The sequence below is a fragment of the Lytechinus variegatus genome, chromosome 14 (genome assembly GCF_018143015.1).
Source record: "Lytechinus variegatus isolate NC3 chromosome 14, Lvar_3.0, whole genome shotgun sequence".
Taxonomy (NCBI): Eukaryota; Metazoa; Echinodermata; class Echinoidea; order Temnopleuroida; family Toxopneustidae; genus Lytechinus; species Lytechinus variegatus.
In genome coordinates this window covers 16,512,299-16,537,357 of record NC_054753.1, presented here as the reverse complement: position 1 = coordinate 16,537,357, position 25,059 = coordinate 16,512,299, and the positions used below count along the sequence as shown (strand labels likewise).

Here is a 25,059-nt window from a genome sequence, read left to right as displayed (position 1 = left end):
CGGTCAATTGGATCAGGGCCGCTGAGCCACTAACCCGTCTCTGTGGTCTAGTGGTTAAGGCACCGGCGTTCAAAGCTGGGGGCCCGGGTTCGATTCCCGGCAGAGACATTTTTTCGGCATCATCAATTTTTCCAAAGGGTAGATAGCTCTGGGGAACCTTGATTTAAGCTACGCCTACCATTGTTCTCTTCATCCATTTCTTTACACAATATTTAAAATAAAAGAGTTGCCAAAGCTGTTGTACATGTATAGCTTCACACACATTTGTATACTTTCTCCCATATGTGTACTGTATCAAAGCACTAGCTTTGTATTAAAGCAATATCTTTGATCCAGCTGAGGCATGGCGGCTTGTCATTGTTCAAAACCCAACTTCACCCGACACAGGACACTATAATTGGTATTGTGTCGAAAATCTGTCTATCTGACGGTCAATTGGATCAGGGCCGCTGAGCCACCAACCCGTCTCTGTGGTCTAGTGGTTAAGGCACCGGCGTTCAAAGCTGGGGGCCCGGGTTCGATTCCCGGCAGAGACATTTTTTCGGCATCACCAATTTTTCCAAAGGGTAGATAGCTCTGGGGAACCTTGATTTAAGCTACGCCTACCATTGTTCTCTTCATCCATTTCTTTACACAATATTTAAAATAAAAGAGTTGCCAAAGCTGTTGTACATGTATAGCTTCACACACATTTGTATACTTTCTCCCATACGTGTACTGTATCAAAGCACTAGCTTTGTATTAAAGCAATAGCTTTGATCCAGCTGAGGCATGGCGGCTTGTCACTGTTTAAAACCCAACTTCACCCGACAAAGGAAATTATAATTGGTATTGTGTCGAAAATCTGTCTATCTGACGGTCAATTGGATCAGGGCCGCTGAGCCACTAACCCGTCTCTGTGGTCTAGTGGTTAAGGCACCGGCGTTCAAAGCTGGGGGCCCGGGTTCGATTCCCGGCAGAGACATTTTTTCGGCATCATCAATTTTTCCAAAGGGTAGATAGCTCTGGGGAACCTTGATTTAAGCTACGCCTACCATTGTTCTCTTCATCCATTTCTTTACATTATTTATATATATATGTATATATATATATATATTCATTTATTTATTATGTAGAATGAGTAGTCAGAGTCAGAGCTTAAGCCGCAATTTTTTTTTAAATGCGAGAAAAGATTGATATTTAACAAAAAATAATTTATCATAGTCAAGGTTATCCATGTGCATAGTGAAATTTATTTTAAAAAATTCTCTTCTCTTCTTCATTTATTACTATAATGTTGTTGCTTTTTATTACTATCTTCACAGAAACGAATGGTATGGAAAATTACTTAGCATTGCCTTTCATACCCCCACCCCCACTTACCTCGATAGGGTGTGTTCATTTACTCCCCTGTCTCAACCCAACCTTTCACTTCAATCCAATTTAATTCAATTCAATTTATTTCCACGTATTGCGTAAAAATCATACAAATATCTGCACAATCAAAATACACCCATGAATAATTACTAAACAAATAAAAATAGTTGAAACATATTACGTAACAAAACCTAAGAAAATCAAAATGTGGAGGGAATTGACAAAGGCCATATTTATCTATCAGGGCCAATCCCCAATGACAAAATAAATAGAATGCACAAAATACAGATAAGAAAAAAAATACTCGACAGTTAAAAACTCAGACAAAGCAAAAAGACAGAATAACACAAATAAATGGTAGAGAGAGACAAAAACTAATACTAACTTACGAGTAAGAAGAGACATTTTATATTTACATTTGAAGGAAATGAGTGTTGAGGAAACCGCATACATTCGTAATTGAATAGTATTTCATGAAAATGCGTATTTGAAATTTGGAATAAAAATATCATTAGCATGTCTGGTTATACGACCGGTGAGTGATTATTTTTTGTACAAAACATTTAGGAACATTTGGCAAAAGATTGTAATACAAAATTTTAGTGCTTGTTGATTATTAATTCATTAGTTTTAGAGAAAGCTGCCTCACCGGTTTTCTCGAATTTGTTGTTGTTCATGTACTGAAGGTACAAAAGAAATACATTCTTTTTTGATAAAGTGACATTGACTTTTGAAATTCACGTACATACATGAATACATACATTTATCGGTACATAATGTAAATCATTTCAAGAAACGTATCACCAATTAAAAGCTTAACAAATCAATAAGGAAACGTGCTATGAGGCAATAAAAATTAAGGCTTTTGACATTACAATATCTTCTTGAATCATTCTCTTATATGCGACCATAGCAATGTAAGTATCAAGACAGTAAAACACAGTTTTTTACGGTATTACTGTTCTATCTCCGTCCAGTTTTACGGTAAAAAAATACTAATTTGACGATAGAAAATTCTATAGCCTAATGTGGTTGTGGTAAACCGTAACAGTTTTGTTAGAAAAGGTCGTGCTGAAAGTTACAAAGAATTTATCACAAAAGAAATACGGAAAGTTTCTGGCAACAGGCTGCACGACTTTCCACTGTATATATTTATGGTATACCGTCAAATTTTGGGGGTTTACCATTTTCACAATTAAAGGCCATGTCCACCCCAGAAAAAAATGTTGATTTTGAATCAATAGAGAAAAACAAAGAAGCATAACGCTGAAAATTTCATCAAAATCGGATCTAAAATAAGAAAGTGATAACATTTAAAATTTTCGGTTATTTTTACAACACAGTTGAATAATGCAACAATTAACTTTTATAGATTTGACAATAAGAACCAACTCGACTGAACCATAAAACGATTGTAATTCACATGGCCCTGGGAAGCAAGGGTGTTGCGCATAACATTCTCCGTAGGCAGCACCCCCATGTATTCTGGAAATGTGTGAAAATGGACGAATGTAACCAAAATTACCCTCATCTTGCATGTCTTGTTAGGAAACCCTTTATTCCCTTTTTTTTCTTCTTCTTTTCAAATTAACATCAGCACCCCCAGTAAAAAAAAATCGTTCCCATTGCTCTGGTAATTCCACACGTTCATGGAGGAATAAAACTTCGATTCACAGGACAATGAGGAGAAGATTAATGTATGTACATGTATATCACAACTAAATACCAAAGAATTAGTGGGTAAGTGACGTCATCAGTCCCATCACTTGCATATAAACCAGGATGGTTATATATCTGTTTTGTGAAATTAAAATGAAACTTAAACATGCATTTTTTTTTTATTTGACATCCAATTTGGATGAAACCTACAATGTCACGCTTGTTGGATTTTTCTTATTTTATTCAAATTAATTGTTTGTTGGGTGGACTTGATCTTTCATACATTTCACGATTTTTCTCACCATTCAATTATTGGACCCAAAAAAATACAGTTTTACTGTAATTTACTCATAAAATAACCTTTATTTACCCGCAAATTACAGATTCACTGTGATTTACCCGTAAACATACATTTTGGGGTTTGAGTAAATCACAAACGTAGCATTGAATGATCTGGTACCTAAAAATTCTTTTAATCTGTCTTTTTTCTAGAATAATAATCGACACTCGGTGAAATACATTTTCCTTGTGCTACAAATAATAAATTTATGTATCTTTTACAAAATACTAGATATTAACTTTGAAAATTATTGAAGAAAAAAAAATCTCTACAAATGGCTATCGATTCAAGAGTCTCAGTTATCTTTTTCTGTAATATTGTACCGAAGTGTGACGTCAGTTGCCATGGTGTCTTGGCGGGTTGGTTCTTAACAGAGTCACAGCTGACGATCGTCTGTACTCATTTATATGACTTTGGCCGGTCTGAAAAGTAGGTTGCAAGCGATCAAATTCCGATAGCAGCCATTTTCTCCCATGACAAACACACCCTTTTATTCGGCGGGTTCATTTTTTTAAAACCAGGCCGCCATGACACCATGGTAACTGACGTCATCGCTTCGGTACTCTATTGCAGTACATCCTTAGAAGCACAGATAATAATGATTAGATAATAACACAATTGGCATCAATGAGGTTCGGACGCAATCGACAAAAGCGCCATTAAACACTGCAGCACCACAAATTTGACGAAAACGTGAATTGACCCTGAGAGCGGATGTGAAACCCGAAAGGAAAGCGGTCGGATTTTTTTTGAGTAAACCGATTTGATTTGATTCGAACCGAGTCGATCCGCCACCTGTACGTGCAAAGATGAGATTGCGTAGGACATTTTGATGAACATATCATCCGCCGAAGTTGTCAAGATCAATAGACTTGTTATTGATAATTTCTTGCGTATTTTTGCATATAACTTGCTCCCTTATCGTAATCTTCAGAGGATGACTTGATTTACCGTGTGACGTCACGATCGCCATAGATATTTCTCGTCGCCTAGTAACAGACTAAGTTCTTTATTCGAACCCTCGTAAAAGTTCTCCAAAAGTTTTCTAGTCTTTGGAAGCATGTCGCCGACTGCATGTAACTTGACCTTATTTCCATTTTTCAATTTCTCCGTGCAAATTCGTTCGATCTCTTTATCGGACATCCTTTCTGTAAGAAAAAAAATAAGATACAAAGGAATTCGGTAAAAATTCAACGACAATACACATTTTTTATTTTACCCAGGGGCGGTGCCATAGACTCGAGAAACAAAGGGGCGATCTCTCCCTGATATTTTTGAAGCAATGAAGAGAGAAAGAGAGAAAGAAATATAAGAGAAAGAGGAAGAAAAAGAAGAAGACAACAAAAGAACAGCATTGAAAGAAAAGTGATGGTCGTGTATCTGTAGTTCGAACACAGCAAAAAAATCTGGTGTTAACCGGTGTACATAGCGGACCACACCGGTTATGATACACCGGTGTTAAATTGACAGTGTTATTTTAACACCTATAGGTATTACAACACCTTTGGTTGTTACATATATACTCATTGTTCTTATTTCAATCAGTAGGGTGCAATTTTAACATTTCAGGGTGTGGTCCTCTATTAACACTAACTGGTGTCAGTTTTAACACCATAGTTTTTACAGTGAATGGGAATGGGTCTTCTTGCCTTTCCCTATCCAAATACCTTGCACCGCCCCTGATTATTGAATCAAACAATTATGAATTATTGCAAATGGTAACTCATATCCAAATAAAATGTATATACCCCGTTTTACAAACGATAGCAGTAGAGGGAGGTTTCGCAACACTACGCAGACGTTTTAGGAACGTAGAGAATTTATTGTCAAAAACCCTTCATGAAAGAGGAGTCTTTGTCGAAAATCGGTGAATGAAAGAGCAGCGTCGTCCGTGACTATTGTCATGACCAAACGACACATCTATGATATTTCGTCGGCTCAGAATCTTACGACAATCCTCTGTCCCGGTTCACCATCCAAATTCATAAATTAGCACATCAAAATTAGCGCAGAAGTGATTCAGCACTTTTTGTATATACTTTCACTATTGCACTACCTGATTATCACATTTGTATCTAGCACTCCCTCAGACTATGAGTACACCTACATAGCACCATGACATGACAGAGCATTTGATTTTAGACATTTAGTTGTTTGTGAGGGACCAGGATTTTGCCCTTCAAAATCAGAAACATCCTGGCTCAGGAGACATTTAATTTACTCGAGAAAGCAAGCAAAGAGGTTAGTTGTTAGTTGATGTTTTATTTTATGTATTTTTAATTATGTTCTAAGCATAAAGTGAAATTTCAGAGATCCTTTTTCTTGTTTCATTAAGACAATGTGTATGTAGTATGTATACTGTATATGTGCATGCATGTACAATCTAAAGCAGAGTCACTGCACCCCTTTTTAATCAAATAAGACTGAGTAGTTATTACAAGAAACAATATTTTGTACTACATTTCATTATCTGATATATCAAGAATGATTGTTGATTTATACTTGTATTTTTATAACTTATTGTAGTGAGAACGAAACTGAATTCTGTTTGTAGTTTGACAGAAGCAAACCTATGAGTAAACATATATGGATAGAATTTGGAATCTAATGTAGTTGAGACAAGACTATATCCAGGTTTTCCAAAGAATTGATGTAATTGCTCTATTGGTATTTAAGATGTTTCATATTGCTGGTATTTATGATTATTTTTCTTTAGCATTGGCTCCACAGTTTTCATGGATTAAAGGATCTAATTGGTTCGAAAGGATTAAAAGTACCAATTGGATTGAAATGATTAATACGATTAATTCAGGATTGGATTGATTGTACGGATTTACTGAAAACAGATTTGATATCGGATTGATATATTACAACAACGAAATCATGTAGAGGCCTTTGTTACGCTTGTCGTTTGTTTGTCGACCTCACTAGTCAGCCACAAAGGGTATATTCAATAGATTTACTATGTTATAGAATCCGCCTCGTAGAAAATGCAAGAACTCGCTATAAGAGGTTGTAATGCACAATGATAAACACATAATACAGGTAAATGCTAGTTTTGGTAACGGTATCAAAATGAGTTCGTACAGAATCCAATGAAATGACCACCAAAGTGTCTGTTTGTATAAATAAAACGCATGTGCCAAAGGATTCTGGAAGAAATTGTGTAATTGCTGAGAAATCAGCAAATAAGCACAGGATTCGGGTAGCGCGTCGGGCCCGACGCTCTAAGCAATAATTATACATTGTCCGACATGCGCTTATCTGTGTTGGGGATCTTCGGTGTGAACATTTTTCAGCATAGATAAGATAATGTAACTGTACCAGATCTAGATCCTCGATGATATACTGACAATTAAGCCTTGTTTTACAGACTTTCTCATGAAATCAGTGTTTATTGCAACCACTGGAATTTCTCTTTAACAAAAAGCTGTCCTGCCGAGTTCCTACGGGAGTTATTATTATACAGAACCAGTAGCATCAAAAACCATGTTCTCTTCTTCAATGGCGTTCTCACTGGAAGGATATTCACCCTTTAAAACATCAACAATCTTGGAAAAAAATTAACATTTTCGCATTTCTAAGCTCTTTATTAAAAATAAGTCTGTTCTTCCCGAATTGGAAATATTTGAAGTAAATATAGAGATCAATTGAGGCTTACGCAGATTGAGAAAGTCGAATACTTCTGGAAGCATTCCCGTGCAATTGACGTGCCAATCCTCCAATCGCATGATTTTGAGCTGATCACGTGGGTAGGCTCTGAACCAATCACGTACGTAAACAGAGTAGACACCTACAAGGAGCCGCTGTAAGGGGGAAAGAAAGTGGTAATAGGGGAATTAAGATACATATCGAAAATGGGCTCCTTACTTCTTAGCACTCACGTCACGTCGCGTCCAAAATAACTCGCGTTTTGTATTTCTATGCCAATGTTTTTGAAATATTCAAAGTGTCTTCAATGGGACAAACACGTTAGGAAAAGGAAATGAAAGTCAAATGTCCATTTATTCCTATTTTCCCAACGCATTTGTCACAATGAAGACTGTGACATAAAAACACCCTGTTGCAACCACAAATGAAATAACACTTTACCCACAAATGTAATAACGCCCACAAACGTAATAATTTCACCCACAAATGTAATAAATAAATGCACTTTACCCACAAATGTAATAATTTTGATCGCCCACAAAATTAATGTAATAATGACTTACCCACAAATGTAATAAATTTGAAGGGATTTTGCCGATCCGTTCTAAACTAAAATCCTATAGTAATGCCTTCGTATAGTTGGGGATAAGTCCAAAGTCTTTTTTCCAGACCCGGTTAATCAAAAAATTAGTATTTAAGTCCAAAGTCTTTTTCCAGACACGGTTGTTTAAAAAACTATTACATAAGTTCAAAGTCTTTTTTTCAGACCCGGTTGTTTCAAAAATTATTATATAAGTCAAAAGTCTTTTATCCAGACCCGGTTGTTTAAAAAATTATGATACAAGTCCAAACTAAGATACGATAATGATATTCCAGTGGAATAAAAATGAGAATCAAGCGTAGTCTTTTCTCCAGACCCAGTTAATTAAGACCGGTGGAATTAATGTCTTAGTTGTTGTTTCAACTTATATGGCTTATATTGTGAATATATGCGCTAAGAATAAATCAAGAATCAAGCGTAGTCTATTCTCCAGACCCAGTTACTTAAAACTAAAAACTAAACCCTATAGCAATGCGTTCGTATAGCACAAAAGTGCAAAGTCTTTTTTCCAGACCCGGTTAATTCAATAATTACAATATCAGTCTAAAGTCTTTTTTTCCAGACCCAGTGGTTAAACAAATTATAAGATATGTCCAAAGTCTTTTTTCAGACCCGGTTATTTAATAAATTATAATAGTAGTCCAAACTAAGATACAATAATGATATGCCAGTGGAATAAAAATGATAACCGAGCTTAGTCTTTTCTCCAGACCCAGTTAATTAATACTGGTGGAATCAGTCAAAAAGTAACCCAACACTCTTATTAATGTTTAATATGAAAATACAGCATAGTCTTTCATCCAGACCCAGATCTCTCAAATAACAAATGATGAAGAATAATAAAAAATTAGTAATAATAATGAAAAAGCAAACAAGACCCACGATCCTACTTATGTTGAATAACATGGAAATATAGTGTGGTCTTTCATCCAGACCCAGTTATAAAAATCATTAAAAACACAACAACAACCAACAACAAAACTAAGCAAAGACCCTATAATCATATCAACATTGCATAGCTATAAAAACAATTCACTTAAAGGACAAGTCCTCCCCAACAAAATTTTTATAATTTTTATTTGAATAAAACGAGAAAAATCCAACAAGCATAACACTGAAAATTTCGTCAAAATCGGATGTAAAATAAGAAAGTTAAATTTTAGAGTTTCGCTTAATTTCACAAAACAGTTACATGTACATCCTGGTCGGTATGCAAATGAGAAGACTGATGACGTCATCCACTCACTATTTCTTTTGTATTTTATTATGTGAAATATGAAATATTCAAATTTTCTTCCTGTTGTCGTGTGAAACGACAATTAATTCCTCCCCGAACATGTGCAATTAGCATTGTTTAATACTATATGGTTCAATCAAGTTGACCTATACTGTTAAGTCTGTAACAAATGAAATATTGTATAATTCAAACAATGAAAAACAAAATAAATAGAGAGGGAGGTCTCATTTGCATATCACTGAGTTATGCATATCACTGTTTTGTGAAAAATAAGCGAAACATTAAAATGTCATAACTTTCTTATTTTGCATCCGATTTTGATGAAATTTTCAGCATAATTCTTGTTTGATTTTTTGACTATTTATTCAAATCAATCATTTTTCTGGGGTGAAATTGACCTTTAAAAACATACCTCTTCATGGTATTGTTGCTACGAGGAGCATAGATAAGGGCACAAATGGCACCCCACGGGTTTCATTTAGTCAGACGTGTGCTCATGAATATTCACGGTTATCTATGGGACATAATATAGACGATCAATTCGACTAGTTTGGCGCGATCAGTGAAACAATTAATTAAATTACTGCAGTCAAGTTCACTGACACAGATTTGAGTCTTGCCTTTAACGATTTTCAAAGTTCTCTTAAAAAAAACTAAAGAAAGACTTTGAAAAAAATGCAAGTCTGAGATTTGTATCCTCATTCAAAGCTTCCAAAACAAAGTTATCACATATATACCGTGTTTACATTGTGATCGGCTTTAGGTTCAGAACCGCGAGCCGATGCAGAATCAGCTTTTTTTTTTTTTACAGCCGAGCGTGTAAACACGGTAATAGTAAGTGGGGAAAAATACACCTCCGGGAACGCTCTTGTTTCGCGCGAAATTTTCAATCGCAGCGTAGATATTTTGCGTTCAGTGTGTTGAGTGGTGCGCTCGTGTAACGAGGCAAAGCGGTCTTGAAAAGAGACCAAGACCACTTCGAGCGTTCCCATTACACGTTAAACTAGTTTCCACTGAACCGTAGTTTTCAGTAAACTATATAGTTTTAGAAAAATAATGAAAACGGGGTCTTAAAAGCCAATTATAAGGGGGTGGGGGCTGGCCTGCTGTAGGCGTACACATTTTTGTAAATCGAGGAGGTGGGGGGGGGGGGGGGGGGGGGTGACTCGTCGCCCATGGGTGCCATGTACAACTCCCTTGTTTAAAGAATGATCGATAATCATCTTACACAGTGTACATGTGGGTTATGAACGTCCTTCATGCTGTAAACACATCCTCGATAGCTCATCGTTTTCAGACACTTGTTGAATCGGTTTATCACAGCCACGACCTCTTTATGGAAAAGATCCGCACTCGTTTTTACGCGTTGCTTCGGGTTGAAATATAAGTAACCGGAGTACAACCTAAAGAAATAAAATAATGATATTCGGTTTACTTGAGTTAGCCGATTCTATTTAAATTGTAAGAATTGTTGATGAAGCCCTCGTCACAACCCGTGGTGATTTTTTTTTATCTCTCTGTGCACTATCGTACGGCTTTAGTAGAAGGTTGCGAACATCGTACGCGCTGGTCTGCACTTTTTCATCGAGCACACCAAAACGCAAAGAAGACGCAAGGTGTCCAAAAGGCAATGAGGGATGAAGCTAGTTTTCTTATAAACGCAAGCGATACGCAAGGATATCGATCGTACGTCCTGAACTTGCTCATGAACGTTTTGCGAATGTTTTGATTGGATGAGAATGTAAAGAATGGTACAAGTCCAGCATTTATATTTTGTGCGTAAAACGTGCGCTTTAATGTTCGAATACTTCGAAAATATTGTTCGCGGGATCGCTTTGGAGTCGTTTGGAGTCTCTTTTCGTTCGGAAAAAGTTTGACTTAAAAGAAATCACTCCCGAACGAAAAGCAACTCCAAGCGACTCCCGCCAAACTTTGGCGAAGATGCCGAAGATTAATAAGCGCACGTTATGTCGCATAAAATACGAATGATCAACTTTGCCATGTTTTCTTCTATTCGCGTTTTTTTTGCAAAACATTCGCAAAACGTTCATGAGCGTCGTGAAAATGGATCCTTAACCAAATAGACGCACGGGTCTTAGAATTTTCCCCCAGATTTTGCAGGCTTTGTTGGAAACCTAGCGTTCTACCTGCCCATGCGTACTTGATCATGCTAATGGTATAAATGCGTCCGGTTGCGACCAGGGCTTAGGAGAAAAAATTTCATCCATTATGGAAAAAGAAAACGCACCATCATTACCAAAAAAGGAGATTTTAATTGGAATATAAAAAAAAACACGATGAAATCATATTTAAAACTTTTCATTTATCAAAGGAGATATAGGCAGTATTTAGGCAAAGATACCTGTCCACTGGATTGCGAAGAATGACGAGAAGTTTAGCGTCGGGTTGGGCTGCGTGTATGACGTCAGCAGTGACGTACGTTGGACCTTCGTAACGTTCCCCATCCCAGGTCTTCCATTTTTGATTGTCCCAGAGCGTCGACGCGGATCCATCTCCTTCCAGATTGAAAGAATTACGAGTGAAATGAGAACCAAGAAAATGTATGAAAGACAAAAGCGACAGGCAACTGCAACTATACTACACTGACACTGTGGTAATGGATCATGAAGAAGATGATGATCGATGACAATGGTGTAGACTGGTTTTAGCATGGGGTGGTGCACATTCTTAGGAGGTGGAACTAAAGTACTACTACTACTACTATTACTTCTACTACTACTATTACTACTACTACTGCTATGGTGGTGTTTCGCGCGTTACCTTATTTTGTGCATGGTCGCATATTTCAAAAAGTAATTAAGATATTAAAAATCTGACAGCACCAACAGAAGCGCGACCTAAAATTACCAGAGTGAGTAATTTTTCTTAAAGATTGGGCCTCCCTTTGTGAAAATATTGGCAGGACATCAGCGATTTTTTTTTACCATTTGCATCCGTTCCGAGAAAATCCGAACTTCTCGACAAACATGAATAAAACGCCATTTTGCGAGGAAAGTTCCCCAAGCCAATAAAATGTGATACGTCCAACCAGTTTACTCTCCATCTGATACAATTACTTTACCTTTGTCTGTTTGATTTCTTTTCTAAAGCTTCGCAAAACGATCGTGTGCGAAGTAGGTCATACTCTTCCTGCATGACACTTTTTTCAGCCGAGTGCAGATAAGTCGATCCGTCAAGCGATTGAATGTCTTCCATTTGGCCGTAATTATGATTTAAATCAATTTTGTGTAAACTGTGAGATTTTTTTTTAGAATGAATAACAACTTCATGATAATTTTTGAAATGTGCGAAATCATCCTGTATACGAATGCTACTTGTAACAATTTTACTTCATACTTTTACCAATACAAGAAATGATTATGGTCATAATATCAGTAAAAGAACATAAATATACATCAAGAACTCGTTATTCAGTCAAGCTTTTTCGAAATGTTTGCCTTCATCCTCATGAATAAAATCAAGCATCCATTCCGGAGCATCACCAAACTCTTACAAAACAGTTTTCCTGGTTTTTTTACTTACCGATTATAAGTCGTGGTTTCAAAGACGGATGTAACATTAACGACTTCACCAAACCTTTTGATCTGGATGTGTAATCACCGAGCTTTCCTTTCCCTAGATCAGTAAAAAGAGGTGTAATATAAAAATACTGAGTAAAATTTTACCCAATAATAATATTGGGTAGAAAGGGAACATGAATATTTGCTGGGTAATTTTTTTACCCCCATATTCGGCTATTTTAACGCAGCATTGGGTAAAATTTACCCAACCAACATACATGTTCCCATTTTACCCAATATTGGATAAACCCTTTTTTTAGAACATTGTGTAGAATGGGATTGATTTGGGATATGCGCCAACTATGAGTTTTCATCAGTCCTCCAGTTTTTGAATCGGAGTTGCTCTGAGAACGACAACGTTACCATGGAATTTGATCACGCGATACATTTTCAAAACGACAGCGCGAGTTAGTACTACATCCTCGTTTTCGTTTACAGGCAAGGGGGGGGGGGCGGCGCACCCGAATTTTTCAACCGTCGTCCATCGTCCTAAAAGGTCCTTAATAAATCATCCCGAAAACAGATTTCGTTCAGACCCAAATAGGTTCAATCATCAATTGTGTCGTCATAGAAGCATGAAAGTAAAAGAGAACACCCGGCCGGCGCCACACGTAGTTGATAACCGTATCACAAGTGGCGGTTTCGGATTCCGGTGACCCGGGTTCGATTCCCAGTTGGTGCGCTAGTGACTTTTGGTAAAGCAATAATCCTCATTACCAGGTTCCTCGGAAAGGACCTTAAGCCGCAAGTCCTCTAGTTGCTTGCTTACAAGCATTTATACTTATTTAGCAATCAGGTAAAAAATCAACACCATTTATTATTTACCAAATAGCGAGTTTTCGCCATCGCGATAGGGACGGATTCTGGTACATAAAAAAAATCTATTGAAAATGCCGGTCAAGTCACAACAGCTGAGAGATTTTTGTCGAAAGTTGGTGAACCGGGAGAGCTGGGAATCGTTTTATGAAAGGACTTGTCAGACGTTTTATCCGATAAGTCCTGTTTTATCCGACAGTTACTATAGTAACAGTGCTTCTCAACCAATCAGAATCCAGGAAAGTTGTCAGATCTGACAACTTGTCGGACGAAAATATTGATGAAACACCCCCCCCGGATCGTCGTAAGATTCTGAGCCGACTAAACAATTGCAAATGTATTGTTTGTCCAGAGTCCAGGGGGTACAAGATTTAAGTATGACTTAGGTCGCACTCAAATGTCGACGCGTACATGATAATGCAACGCGCAATCTTATTGATCAATACACAGTAGTGCGCGTCCTCTTGGCATGATCTGACCAATGCTGTCATGCCTTTTATACTGTGCGCAACTAGATATTTAAGTGCGACTCTTAGTCATACTTAAATCTTTGTGGAACACCCCCAGGACGAAATTGCAGTTTTGATTCACCAAATTTCGACAAAGTTGTTGGGATTTGGACGATAGATTTTGTAGAATCCCTTTCTGTCATGATTGCTAAAAATCCCTTTTCACTGTAAAAACTGCGGTGTTAAAACTGACACCAATTGGTGTTAATAGAGGACCACACCCTGAGGTGTTAAAACTACACCCTAGAGATTAAACATAACACCAAAGAGTGTAAATGTAACAACAAAATGTGTTGTAATAACACCTATAGGTGTAAAACTAACACCACCAATTTAACACCGGTGTAAAATAACTGGTGTGGTCTTGTATGTACACCGGTTAACATCGCAGTTTTGCTGTGTAGAAAGTTCATTAACACATTGATAATGATATTATGACAACGACGGCATTGGGTCAGGGCACTAGGAACATTTTTTTTACTAAAGAAAAAAAAAAGGGATTTTCAGTTCAAAAAGGACATTAAATTGGTCCGAGAAATTAGAAAAACACAACAAAACAAACAAAATAGGTTTCTTGCATTTCCAAAATGTAAATGAAAATTGGTTCCGAGAAGGATTTCACTAAAAAATGAAGGTCTTTTGGTTACACTTTTCCATTTTTACACATCTTCCAGAATGCCTGGGGGTGCTGCCTATGGGAAATGGTACACGCAGCACCCCAAGGAAAATGTTGGGGGAGGGGGGGGGGGGTGTTTCACCCCGGCAACCCCGCATCCGAGGGCCATGAATTGGGTCGGGAAGAAGTGAGAACTCACCCTTTGCTCTGGTCCACCAATGGGGTTCTTTTGAGGTGATTTTTACTTCGGGATGTCGCATGATTTTGGTCCACAAATCGGTCGTTCCACTTTTAGGCATACCAAGAAGGTAGAAGTACGGCAAACATCGGATTACCTTCAGAGGCTTCGCCTTCCAGCACGGAGACTTGTACCCGGGTAAATATGATTTCGGCAGTAAATCAAATACCTGCCAATACAAATAATTAAACATATTAATGAAAAAATAGAAAAAAACACCAAGCTCGGCTTCAAAATGATATGTTTTTTCATAGAATATCTTTAATTTACTATTAACAGCATCGTGTAAAAAAGCATGGTATTGGCAAAAGAATCATAATAAAGTAAAAAGAAATGTAAAGTAAGCGGGTTAAACGTCCATCAAGGTGGAAGGACGGGAGGGGGTTAATAATAATAATAATGATAATGAGAATAATAACAAAAACTCTTATCTGTTGTAGGATCTGTTGACATGCAGTTGGAAGTTCCCGCGAAAGGTCAACAACCACACATTACGCATAATCCCAGTATTTTCCTGGAACACACCGGGCCTGAAGTGAACCTCTCAAGCATGTATGTCTCCAAGGATAATACAAGGATTTTTCGCAGACGTTAACTAGAACGTAGAAAATCTATTGTCAAATTCATACCGTTCATGACAATGGGTGATTTCAAGTACGGTGTTGGCCTTGGTGTTGGTGTTAGTGTTGAAATTTTGATTGCTTCCCCTAGCTCCAAAACTTATTCAGAGTTTGTAAAACTGATCCAGATCACATTATTGATATCTCAACAACTAGTGAGTGACTTTTCGGGACCATCCTCATTTTATGTTTGGTGTTATAATCGTGTAAAAATTGACCCAACACCAACACCAAAAGGTCACCAATGAACTTGAAATCACCCAATGAAGTCTTTATCGAGGGTCGATGAATCAAAACAGCAGTTTCATCCATGATTCCGGACGAACGAATTTGCATTTTATTTTGTCAGCTCATAAGCGTCGAAGGAGCGTACTGTTCCGATTTGCCAATTTTCGACAAACCACTATCGGGCTTTCATTGTGATCTCTGACTTGCATTTTCAATGCACTTGCCACGTGCTACACTGTAAAAACTGTGGTGTTAAAACTGACACCAATTGGTGTTCAATTGGTGTTAATAGAGGACCACACCCTGAGGTGTTGAAATTACACCCTAGAGATTGAACATAACACCAAAGAGTGTAAATGTAACAACCAAAGGTGTTGTAATTACACCTATGGGTGTAAAACTAACACCACCAATTTAACACCGGTGTAAAATAACTGGTGTGGTCCTCTATGTACACCGGTTAACACCACAGTTTTTGCTGTGTAGATTGATTCAGCGCTCCATGCAGATATTGACCAATAATGATACATGTTTGGTGAAAGAGTGATGTGAAAGGTACTAACCGGTTTCCGCATTTTGTATAAGTCTGGGGGTAAAGATGATATATTCAACTTGGGTCTCCTCAATTCGGCTGGTCCGACTTTCGTCCTCGTCGGTGACCCAGAATTCTTATTTTTCAGACTCTCTGATGGTATGGCTGTCGTTATTTTGTAAAGGTCACCCTTCTTTTTTGGCACATCTATCGGCGATTTGTCGTATGAATAACCATTCCATACATCTGCTTGTCCTGAAAATTCAAGCGCGAGAAAACAATATGAAGTAAACCATTCTTGCCTTGACATAATCTTTCATGTTATTAAAAAGGGGAAAATAATATATGGGACCCGTTTCATAAAGGACTTACAACTGTTGTAACTTTGCCATTATGGCAACTACCATGGTAACAGGGCTCATCAGCCAATCAGAATCAAGATTACCATGGTAGTTAATTGCCACAATGGCAAAATCACAACAGTTGCAAGTCCTTTATGAAACAGGCCCACGGTCGGGATCGTCAGTGCTGATTGTATTGAGGTTGGTTAATACATTCGTTACAATAAAAAGACAGAAAATAAAAACTTACTAAAGTGATGACCATTTCTATCATTTCAGGGAGCTTCCTTTTTATCGCTGTTGAACCCATTTTGGAGATCCTATATCCCTGTTCCACTTACAATCTGACCAACATTTTGTGAAAATCTCAGAGCTCTGAAGAGTTCAGAATATTGATTTGTTTTTGTTTTTTTTGTTTTTGTTTCGATACCATTGTTTTAAATAACCGATAGCACAGACATGACACTGATCGAACTGAAATGCAAGTGTGACTCAATACTCCCCCCAGCACTAACCCAACACCAATCCACCATATTGCTTGATTTCAGAGGGCGATCGGGCACTTGCCCCAACACTATGAAAACTGGTCTGTTTTGGTCTAAGCCAGCAATCAAGTGTGAACATATGACCTGGTTACATGCTACAAAAAATAACATAGTTTTATCAGTTTTGTCATTTCGTTTGTCATGTTTGTATCATTTTCACTTTTCTTTTTCACTCACCGGCCCTCGTATTAGGCGTCAATTCTCGAATACCCCAATTCAAGTTAAGTTCCAGTAAATAGTTCCCAAGCACCCCGAATTTCAGAGGGCCATCTTGTATTTGGGCCCCTTATTTCATAGTAACTTTGAGGATTTTGGGGCGCACGCCCCTATATACTCTTTTCGAATCCGAGTGCTCCCGGCCCCCGGGGCGACGTCACAGCTTCTAGGGGAAGCAGATTTTCCGAGTAGTAACAAAAGAGGGGGAAAGGAAGAATAACAATCAAAAAAGAAGAAATAACAGCATAATGATTCAAAAGATAGATGAAAATGTCATCTGGAGGCAATATTAGAGATGACTCGAGATGGTATCTAATGTGTCAATAGCCTATCACAAAGAATATCTTATTTTTTCTGTAAATCCGCCCCCATCCCTCTTCGCCTTGGAATACTACTTCTACTACTACTACTACTACTACTACTACTACTACTACTACTACTACTACTACTACTACTACTACTACTACTACTACTACCTCTACTACTACTACTACTACTACTACTACTACTACTACTACTACTACTACTACTACTACTACTACTACTACTACTACTACTACTACCTCTACTACTATTACTACTACTACTACTACTACCACCTCTACTACTATTACTACTACTACTACTACTACTACTACTACTACTACTACTACTACTACTACTACTACTACTACTACTACTACCTCTACTGCTACTACTACTGCTACAATGATTTATAGTTTACGATCTTGTCGTCAATGTGGTAACTATTTCTTGATTTGGTTTTGTATAAATTATGTTTTGTGAAAACATGCAAGCCTGATGATTATTTTTGAAAAGTGCGCGAAGTTTGGACACCCCATCATACTAAAATGGGTAAGTTGCTCTATTATGTTCTATTTTCTTACAATGATAATGCCTACACTGGAAAATCTATGGTGTTGAAACTGACACTAGTTGGTGTTAATAGAGGACCACACCCTGAGGTGTTAAAATTACACCCTAGAGCTTGAATATAACACCAACGAGTGCAAATGTAACAACCAAAGGAGTTGTAATACACCTATAGGTGTAAAGCTGACACCTCTAATTTAAAACCGGTGTAAAATAACTGGTGTGGTCCTCTGTGTACACCGATTAACACCACAGTTTTGCTGTGTAGCACGGTATGCTTTTCATGCATGTTCACCTACCTTCCTTGCCGTAAGCTGGAGAAGATAGCACAACATTGGACCCATTCTGTAGTTGACCGTAGTATACGTAGGCAAGTACAGCTATGTTCAGGAGAACAATTCCAGCTACCACTTTATTGTTGATATGCATCCTGTAAAATATGAAATGGCAAAATGAATTTGCAATACGAGGTATAAAGACATTAGTAGCTATCGTCAAACGCCATCTACACTGTTAAAAAACCCTGATTTTACAGTAAAAATATTTTGTAGAAAGCAATAACAGAATCATTTTGTAAATTCATAAGACAGGAATTTTTCTGCAATTTAATAGAACAGTTTTTTTACTAAAGGGGAAATGGTGTTTTATTTAAGGAAATTTGTAAGGTTCCATACACCAAATACCAATTTCCTGTAAGATTACGCAATCTGGTAAGATTGCAGGTGTTCCCGAGACTCTGCTGCAGGAACTTTTTTAATTTTAAGGATTTTCTACAACATGGTCAATGAAGCATCATGGTGTAGCGGTTCGGACTCTCGCCTTGTTATCAGAGGGTCGTGTGTTCGAATCCCACCGGCGCGGCCTAGCATCCTTTGAGAAGGCGTAAGCCCATGATTTGCCCCTCTTCACAAAAGTGTTAAAAGGGTGCCCGGTAGGATACGAAAGCCTATGTAGTATGCCTAGCAACTGAGTCTTGGAACTCTAGTTGGAATGCTTTCCAGGGAGTGAAGAAAGTGCATACATTGTGTGCGGGCATGACGGGGTCCGATGACCTGGGTAATAATAATTAGACGTCTAGCTACAAAGTATAATAGGTGCTATATAATGTTATTAAGTACATATGCTAACCTTTAGTTAGTCGACAAGCTTTTGTCCATTCCTATGGTATTTTCAATCTTAAGTTTCACAGTTATCATGCCATCTGCTCCCTTTGTATCACTGATCTAGCCTTTCATAGGGTCCCTATACAAGTAACTCGTAACTCGGTTCTTCCATTGGCAGGTTACTTGTAGGTTGGTCCGACCAACGGCGCTTCACTCGTAACGATGTCCCTCCAATGTCGAGTCACTCGTAACTCTCTTCGTCCAAGAGCAAGATACTCGTAGCACTGTCCGTCTAACAGCACGTTACTCGTAGTTCGGACAGTCCAATGACACCTCACTCGTAGCTCTGTCCCTTCAATGGCAAGTTACTCGTAGCACTGTCCGTCTAACGGCAGGTTACTCGTAGTTCGGTCAGTCCAATTGCACTTCACTCGTAACTCGGTCCTTCAGACGTCTCAACACTCGTAACTCAGTTCAATCCCGGAGGGGTCGTCTCTAAAACAGAGGGTTTTATCAGAGAGGGAAATCAATAACCATTCTATAAAATCGTGCACATATCTAATCATATAGAGGGTCTGTGTGATGTAATTATAATCATTAAAAAATAAGTAAGGTGTGGGGTTATGACGACGTAAAAATGACGATTTTTTCCTCAATTCAGAACGACTAAAAAGCTCTCTCATCGTCCTCATGTTTCTCCCATTTTCTATCCACTTTCTTTTTGGACTGGTCACTTACTGTCTTCTGTGCCAACACGCCTAGCCATGCTTGGATATTACGAATATTGATTTTATTTTGAAAATGGGGACCATGCAGACCAACGGTGTCAAGGCGTGAGGTGAACTTTACTACTACTACTACTACTACTACTACTACTACTACTACTACTACTACTACTACTGCTACTACTACTACTACTACTACTACTACTACTGGGCATTTATATAGCGCCATCTATCTAGAAATATTCTATTCCGAGGCGCGTTGTTATTATTATTATCACCCCGGGTTTAGCTCGAGCTGCATTTCAGCGCTCATGCATTCAAGGAATTAATCCTACCGGGTACCCATTCACCTCACCTGGGCCGAGTGCAGCACAATGTGGATACATTTCTTGCTGAAGGAGATTACGCCATGGCTGAGACTATTCCTCTGTTTCAAAGTCAGAAGATTTATCCACTGGGCCACAACGCTCCACACAGCATACTACAGCATGTAGACAATTACACAACGTCTTATTGATTATTAGGCGAAATCCTATGTAGTATGCCTAGCTATTGAGTCTTTGAACTCTTGTTGGAATGCTCCCAAGGGAGTGGAGAAGGTGCATCCATTGTATGCGGGCATGTCAGGATCCGATGACCGGGGTAATAATATGCTGTAAAGCTTTTTGGGCCATTATGGGAAAAGCGCTATATAAAAAGTAGCTATTATTTTTTATTATTATATAATGATTTAACCAAACAATATCCAGTTTAACCAACTCAGCTACGTTACTGTTCCAATACTACTTTTGAAAGCAAAATATTAAACTTCACTTATAAAGACCATGTTAATAATAATAAAAACAATGGTGATTTATATATGCGCTATACACAAAAGTATCACAGCGCTAACAATTAATTGTTAGACATAGAAAATGAATATAAATCTTCATTTACAAAAAAAACATATAAACTTGTGTAAATTAAATTGAATCACCTATTTGTATTCTCAGCGGGGCCATGTGGGGCCTGACAGGTGGCCTCTTACTTGCTCTTCGCATTTCCAGATTAAAGGGGAATCCAACCCAAATAAAAACTTGTTTTTATAAGAAAAGGAAAAATCAGACAAGTTGATAGGTGAAGGTTTGAACAATATTGGACAAACAACAAGAAGGTTATGAATTTTTAAAAGTTTTAAATATTGGTGATCACTTTACCCATGGAGAGTTCAAATTGGCCGCATATGTGATGTCATAGTGATGTAAGGCAAGGACTACTCTTCCATGGACTCCAATACATATTATGGCTAAAATGTCATTTTTCCCAAAAGTTTTATTTCAAATTATATTTTTCTTTCATGAGGACATAAAACAATATACTACCTTGGTTATATTTAGATTACTGCCCCAGGGGAATGGGTACTTAGGAGAAAACCACAAATCCCTGATAATAAAGTACATGGCCTATGGGAAAGTTGTCCTTGCCCCTAGTCATAATTTAATTACCCAGTTGCCAATTTGGAATCTACATAGTATTAGTGATTTCAATTTTAAAGCAGCTATAACTTTCTTACTGCTTGGCCGATTTCTTTCAAACTTTCACCATTCTGTTTAATTTATTTTTCTCCTTCCCAACACAACTGTTTAAGGCCAAGGCTGGATTCCCTTTAACATTGAAAATTGATGGCATTGCTCAGATGCAGAATTTGAAATTATGACAATAAATCCAAAACACACTTATACTTGACAAGCCATGCTTTTAATTAACAACTTACGATTAACAATTAACCACTCCTGGCAAAGCACATCATATCTTATGGTGACATGATATACAGATATGAAATAAAGTTCTTAATTTGCATATTAGTGTGGCATCACGAAAAGTAAGTCGGGTAAATAACAATAAACAAATAATTTTCACAGAAGTAAGGAGTTTGAAAATCAGAAACTTTGTTTCCCAAGCCGATTATTAAAATCCAAGGTTGTGAAAGAGAAATGCTGCAAGATATATTGCCAGCTGTGATGTGTGCACGCCCTCGTGAACTAGCGGTATCACTGGTATGTTGTGAAAAGTCACTTATCATTTGAAAAAAGATAAATTGTGTAGTTTGTTTGCATTTGTGTTCCTTGTATTGATATTAATTAGATCCCCTCTTGGCCATTAAAAAGCCTCTTATTCCAAAGCTTCAGGGGCTCCCCCCCCCCTCGAGCCCACCGGGGGCCCTCAGCAATATTTCGCTCGTTAGCGCTAGTGGAGCACAATTGATTCTCAACAAGAAATGTGGAGCTTCAACAAAAGTAACTGAGAATGACTGCACTGTTTTAGGCACTAATTGGGCAAAATATTTTACCAAATAACTTTACTCAGCCCCCATATTTGGCTAGTCTACCAACAATTGCAAATGTGGAGCTTCAACAAAAGTAACGGAGAATGACTGCACTGTTTTAGGCACTAATTGGGCAAATATTTTACCAAATAACTTTACTCAGCCCCCAAATTGGCTAGTCTACCAACAATTGCAAAAAAAATGTTATGTTGGCCAAATCATTTGTGTAAAAACAGCCCAACATTTTTATTGCAAATATTTATGGGCAAATAAGTTCCCACCATTCACCCTAAATTGCCAAAATTTGATTATCGGTGCTACATTTCAAGTAAAATGATTAATGACTGGAAATGCTAAACCCAAATATGGAAAAAAATGAATGATTCCCTTTTTAGTGATCAGACTGTGACGACTAGTTCTATCTCTCCTTGTACTACCCTAACCTAAATCTAATCATTATCCAACTTATTGGATGTACATAACGATATGATAGTTCGGTTTTTGCAGAAGTATATTGGGTAGATATATCTCAGTTATAAAGCATTTTATTATTCACTCCTGCCTGAATCGGCATGGTATCATGCAGTCATATCAAATAAAAAAGAGGGCTTTTACAAGCTTTATAGATAAATAAATAAATCCTTTATTAATGTCATTCAGTATTACTCTGATTAAGATTAAATACAACAATCATTACAATAATAACATTAAGATAATGTTGGCTCATTTGGTATAGAGCGTCATTCTCACAACCGGGAGGTCTGGAGTTCAAATCCCGACCACATCAGACCAAAATACGTTAAAAGATGGGACTTGCTGTAACCCTGTTTGGCGTTCAAAAATCAAAGGGATAGGGCCTCGTCGATCTGGCACTGCACAGCGACTGCCGGGCCCACGATCAATTGGGCAAAACAAATTTTCGGAGTATTTCATTACTGATGTGTATAAATCGAACAATGAAAATATGGATTAAAGAAGAATCACTCAAAATCAAGTTAAAAGGGAAGACCGGCACACATTTTGTGTGCTGCTTCTCCTTGCATGAAAGAAACTGTATTTCTTTGGAGGCAACGCCAAGGCATCCGTTACATCGGTAAACTTCCGATTCGTCTATTGCAAATTTGTCCACTTTTACATGGTCTACCTTATTTAGTCTAATGCCATTCCGTCCATCAACATTTCGTCTAACAACCATTTGGTCCAGTAATCACTTCGTCTCATCACCAGTTCGTCTATGACCATTTCGTCTAATAACCAGATGGTCTGATACTCATTTTTATTCATTTCGCCAAATTAACACTTTACCCAATTAGACCATAATGTTTTATGGACTAAATGGTTATTGGACCAGCTGGTTATTAGACGAAAATATGAGTGGACGAAATGGCAATTGGACCATGCAGATATAGTGGACGAATTGATGATAGACCAAATGATAGTAAACGAGTTAGTAATTAGACGAATTTGCAATAGACGAAATAAGCCTTTGCATCTACATGCTTAAATCATTAAAATTCTATACCGAATACACAATCACATAAACAAACGCGATAAACCTGATATAACGAAATGATAAAACACTTGAAAACATACATTACGGGTGAGATGATATGAAGTACATTTCTCCTGATTGTTTATACAGCTACATCTGTCCATCTCATGCAGTAACGGATCTGTTACATACTAGAATGCTGCGTGTATTCAATTACATTATAAGGAACGATGGTTACGTAATAATTATTGATTTGATATGGAAAGTTATATTGTGTTTGACGGGAAGGCCTTTCTCTCTCTCTCTTTCTGCCGTTCGATAGAATTATTGATTGTTGGTTTACCCATGCATGGTTTACTGGTCTCCGACTTCGAAAAAGTATTTCAGAGAGATGAGGAACTGACATTCTTTCCTAGCCTGATGTATGATATACCGAGTGAGTGAGAAAGAATTGCACTTATAACAGTGCTAGTTAGTTCTAAAGGGCAAATTCTCCCTGACAAAAAGTTTATTAAGAAAATAGCAGAAAACATAATGATAAATATTGCCAAAGGTTTGAGAAAAATCCATCAAAGAATACAAAAGATATTCGAATTTTAATTATTCGATTTGTGACGTCATATATGCGAGCAGCTTTTCTACATGTCGAATGGTAAAAATCAATGTATATCCAGTATATCAATAGACAAATCATTTCACACCCGATACTAAAACAAAAATAAGTAACACCGAACCATTAAAAATGTGAAATTTATGCATTTTATATTACGTAACATAAATATGGGGCAGCTGCTCGTTTATGAGGTCACAAATCCAAAAATTTGAAATTCTAATAACTTCTTTAATGTTTAATGGATTTTCCTCAAAACTTCATCAATGTTTTTTTAATGATTTTTTTTACTATTTTTACGACAGACTTTTCTTTAGGGTGAACTTCCCCCTTAAAATGATATGAGAATATTTGTGGTATCTTCCGATCCGACGCATTGCGTGCGTTTAGCGTAAAAGCAATAGGCTAGGGAAGGCGGCATTTATATCAAGGTCGTTTGTTAAGATTGTTGATTTTAAAGGCCCATTGTCAAAGGATTTTTTGATCGATAGTTTGTCACGAGTACATACTTAAGGTAAATAATTTTCAGAAACGTATCACGAATTCACTTTTTAAGAATATACGTACAACTTCAAATTCAAATTTAGCTCGATTGCCCTACACTGTATAAACTGTGGTGTTCAAACTGACACCAGTTGGTGTCTATATAGAGGACCACACCATGACAGTCCATGAGGTGTTAAGATTACACCCGAGAGAAAGAACATAACACCAACGAGTGTAAATGTATCAACCAAAGGTGTTGTAATCACACCTATATAGGTGTTAAACAAACACTATCAATATAACACCAGAGTAAAATAACTGGTGTCGTCCTCTATGTACACCGGTTAACACCACATTTTTTGCTGTGTACTGGAAAGAA

At 37.5% G+C, this 25,059-nt stretch overlaps 1 protein-coding gene across 3 annotated transcripts; it reads right to left on the bottom strand.

Moving 5' to 3' along the window:
* Positions 1 to 1,216: 1,216 nt before the first annotated feature.
* Positions 1,217 to 24,096, bottom strand: LOC121427706 (carbohydrate sulfotransferase 15-like). Of its 3 annotated transcripts, none has more exons than XM_041624232.1 (10): positions 23,686 to 24,096; positions 19,091 to 19,557; positions 18,259 to 18,394; positions 16,016 to 16,239; positions 14,566 to 14,773; positions 12,388 to 12,480; positions 11,207 to 11,360; positions 10,073 to 10,247; positions 7,017 to 7,161; positions 1,217 to 4,503 (listed from the first exon to the last, which is right to left on the bottom strand). In XM_041624232.1, the coding sequence occupies exons 3-10, from the start codon at positions 18,386 to 18,388 to the stop codon at positions 4,316 to 4,318; spliced, it is 1,317 nt and encodes a 438-aa protein (XP_041480166.1). In that variant the 5' UTR covers positions 18,389 to 18,394; positions 19,091 to 19,557; positions 23,686 to 24,096; the 3' UTR covers positions 1,217 to 4,315. The 3 variants fall into 3 exon arrangements, with proteins under 3 accessions (XP_041480166.1, XP_041480165.1, XP_041480164.1); XM_041624231.1 differs by having other exon boundaries at positions 18,259 to 18,389; positions 19,088 to 19,557; positions 23,686 to 24,094; XM_041624230.1 differs by lacking the exon at positions 19,091 to 19,557 and having other exon boundaries at positions 18,259 to 18,389.
* Between the last annotated feature and the right edge of the window lie 963 nt (positions 24,097 to 25,059).

Bases quoted from the DNA above. Each gene is read 5' to 3' on its own strand.
- LOC121427706 (XM_041624230.1), bottom strand. The intron at 14,774-16,015 runs GTTAGTACCTTT...TTGTATTGGCAG, and splicing joins TATACAAAATGCGGAAACCG to GTATTTGATTTACTGCCGAA. The intron at 7,162-10,072 runs GTAAGATGATTA...TCCCCCTTACAG, and splicing joins ATAACCCACATGTACACTGT to CGGCTCCTTGTAGGTGTCTA.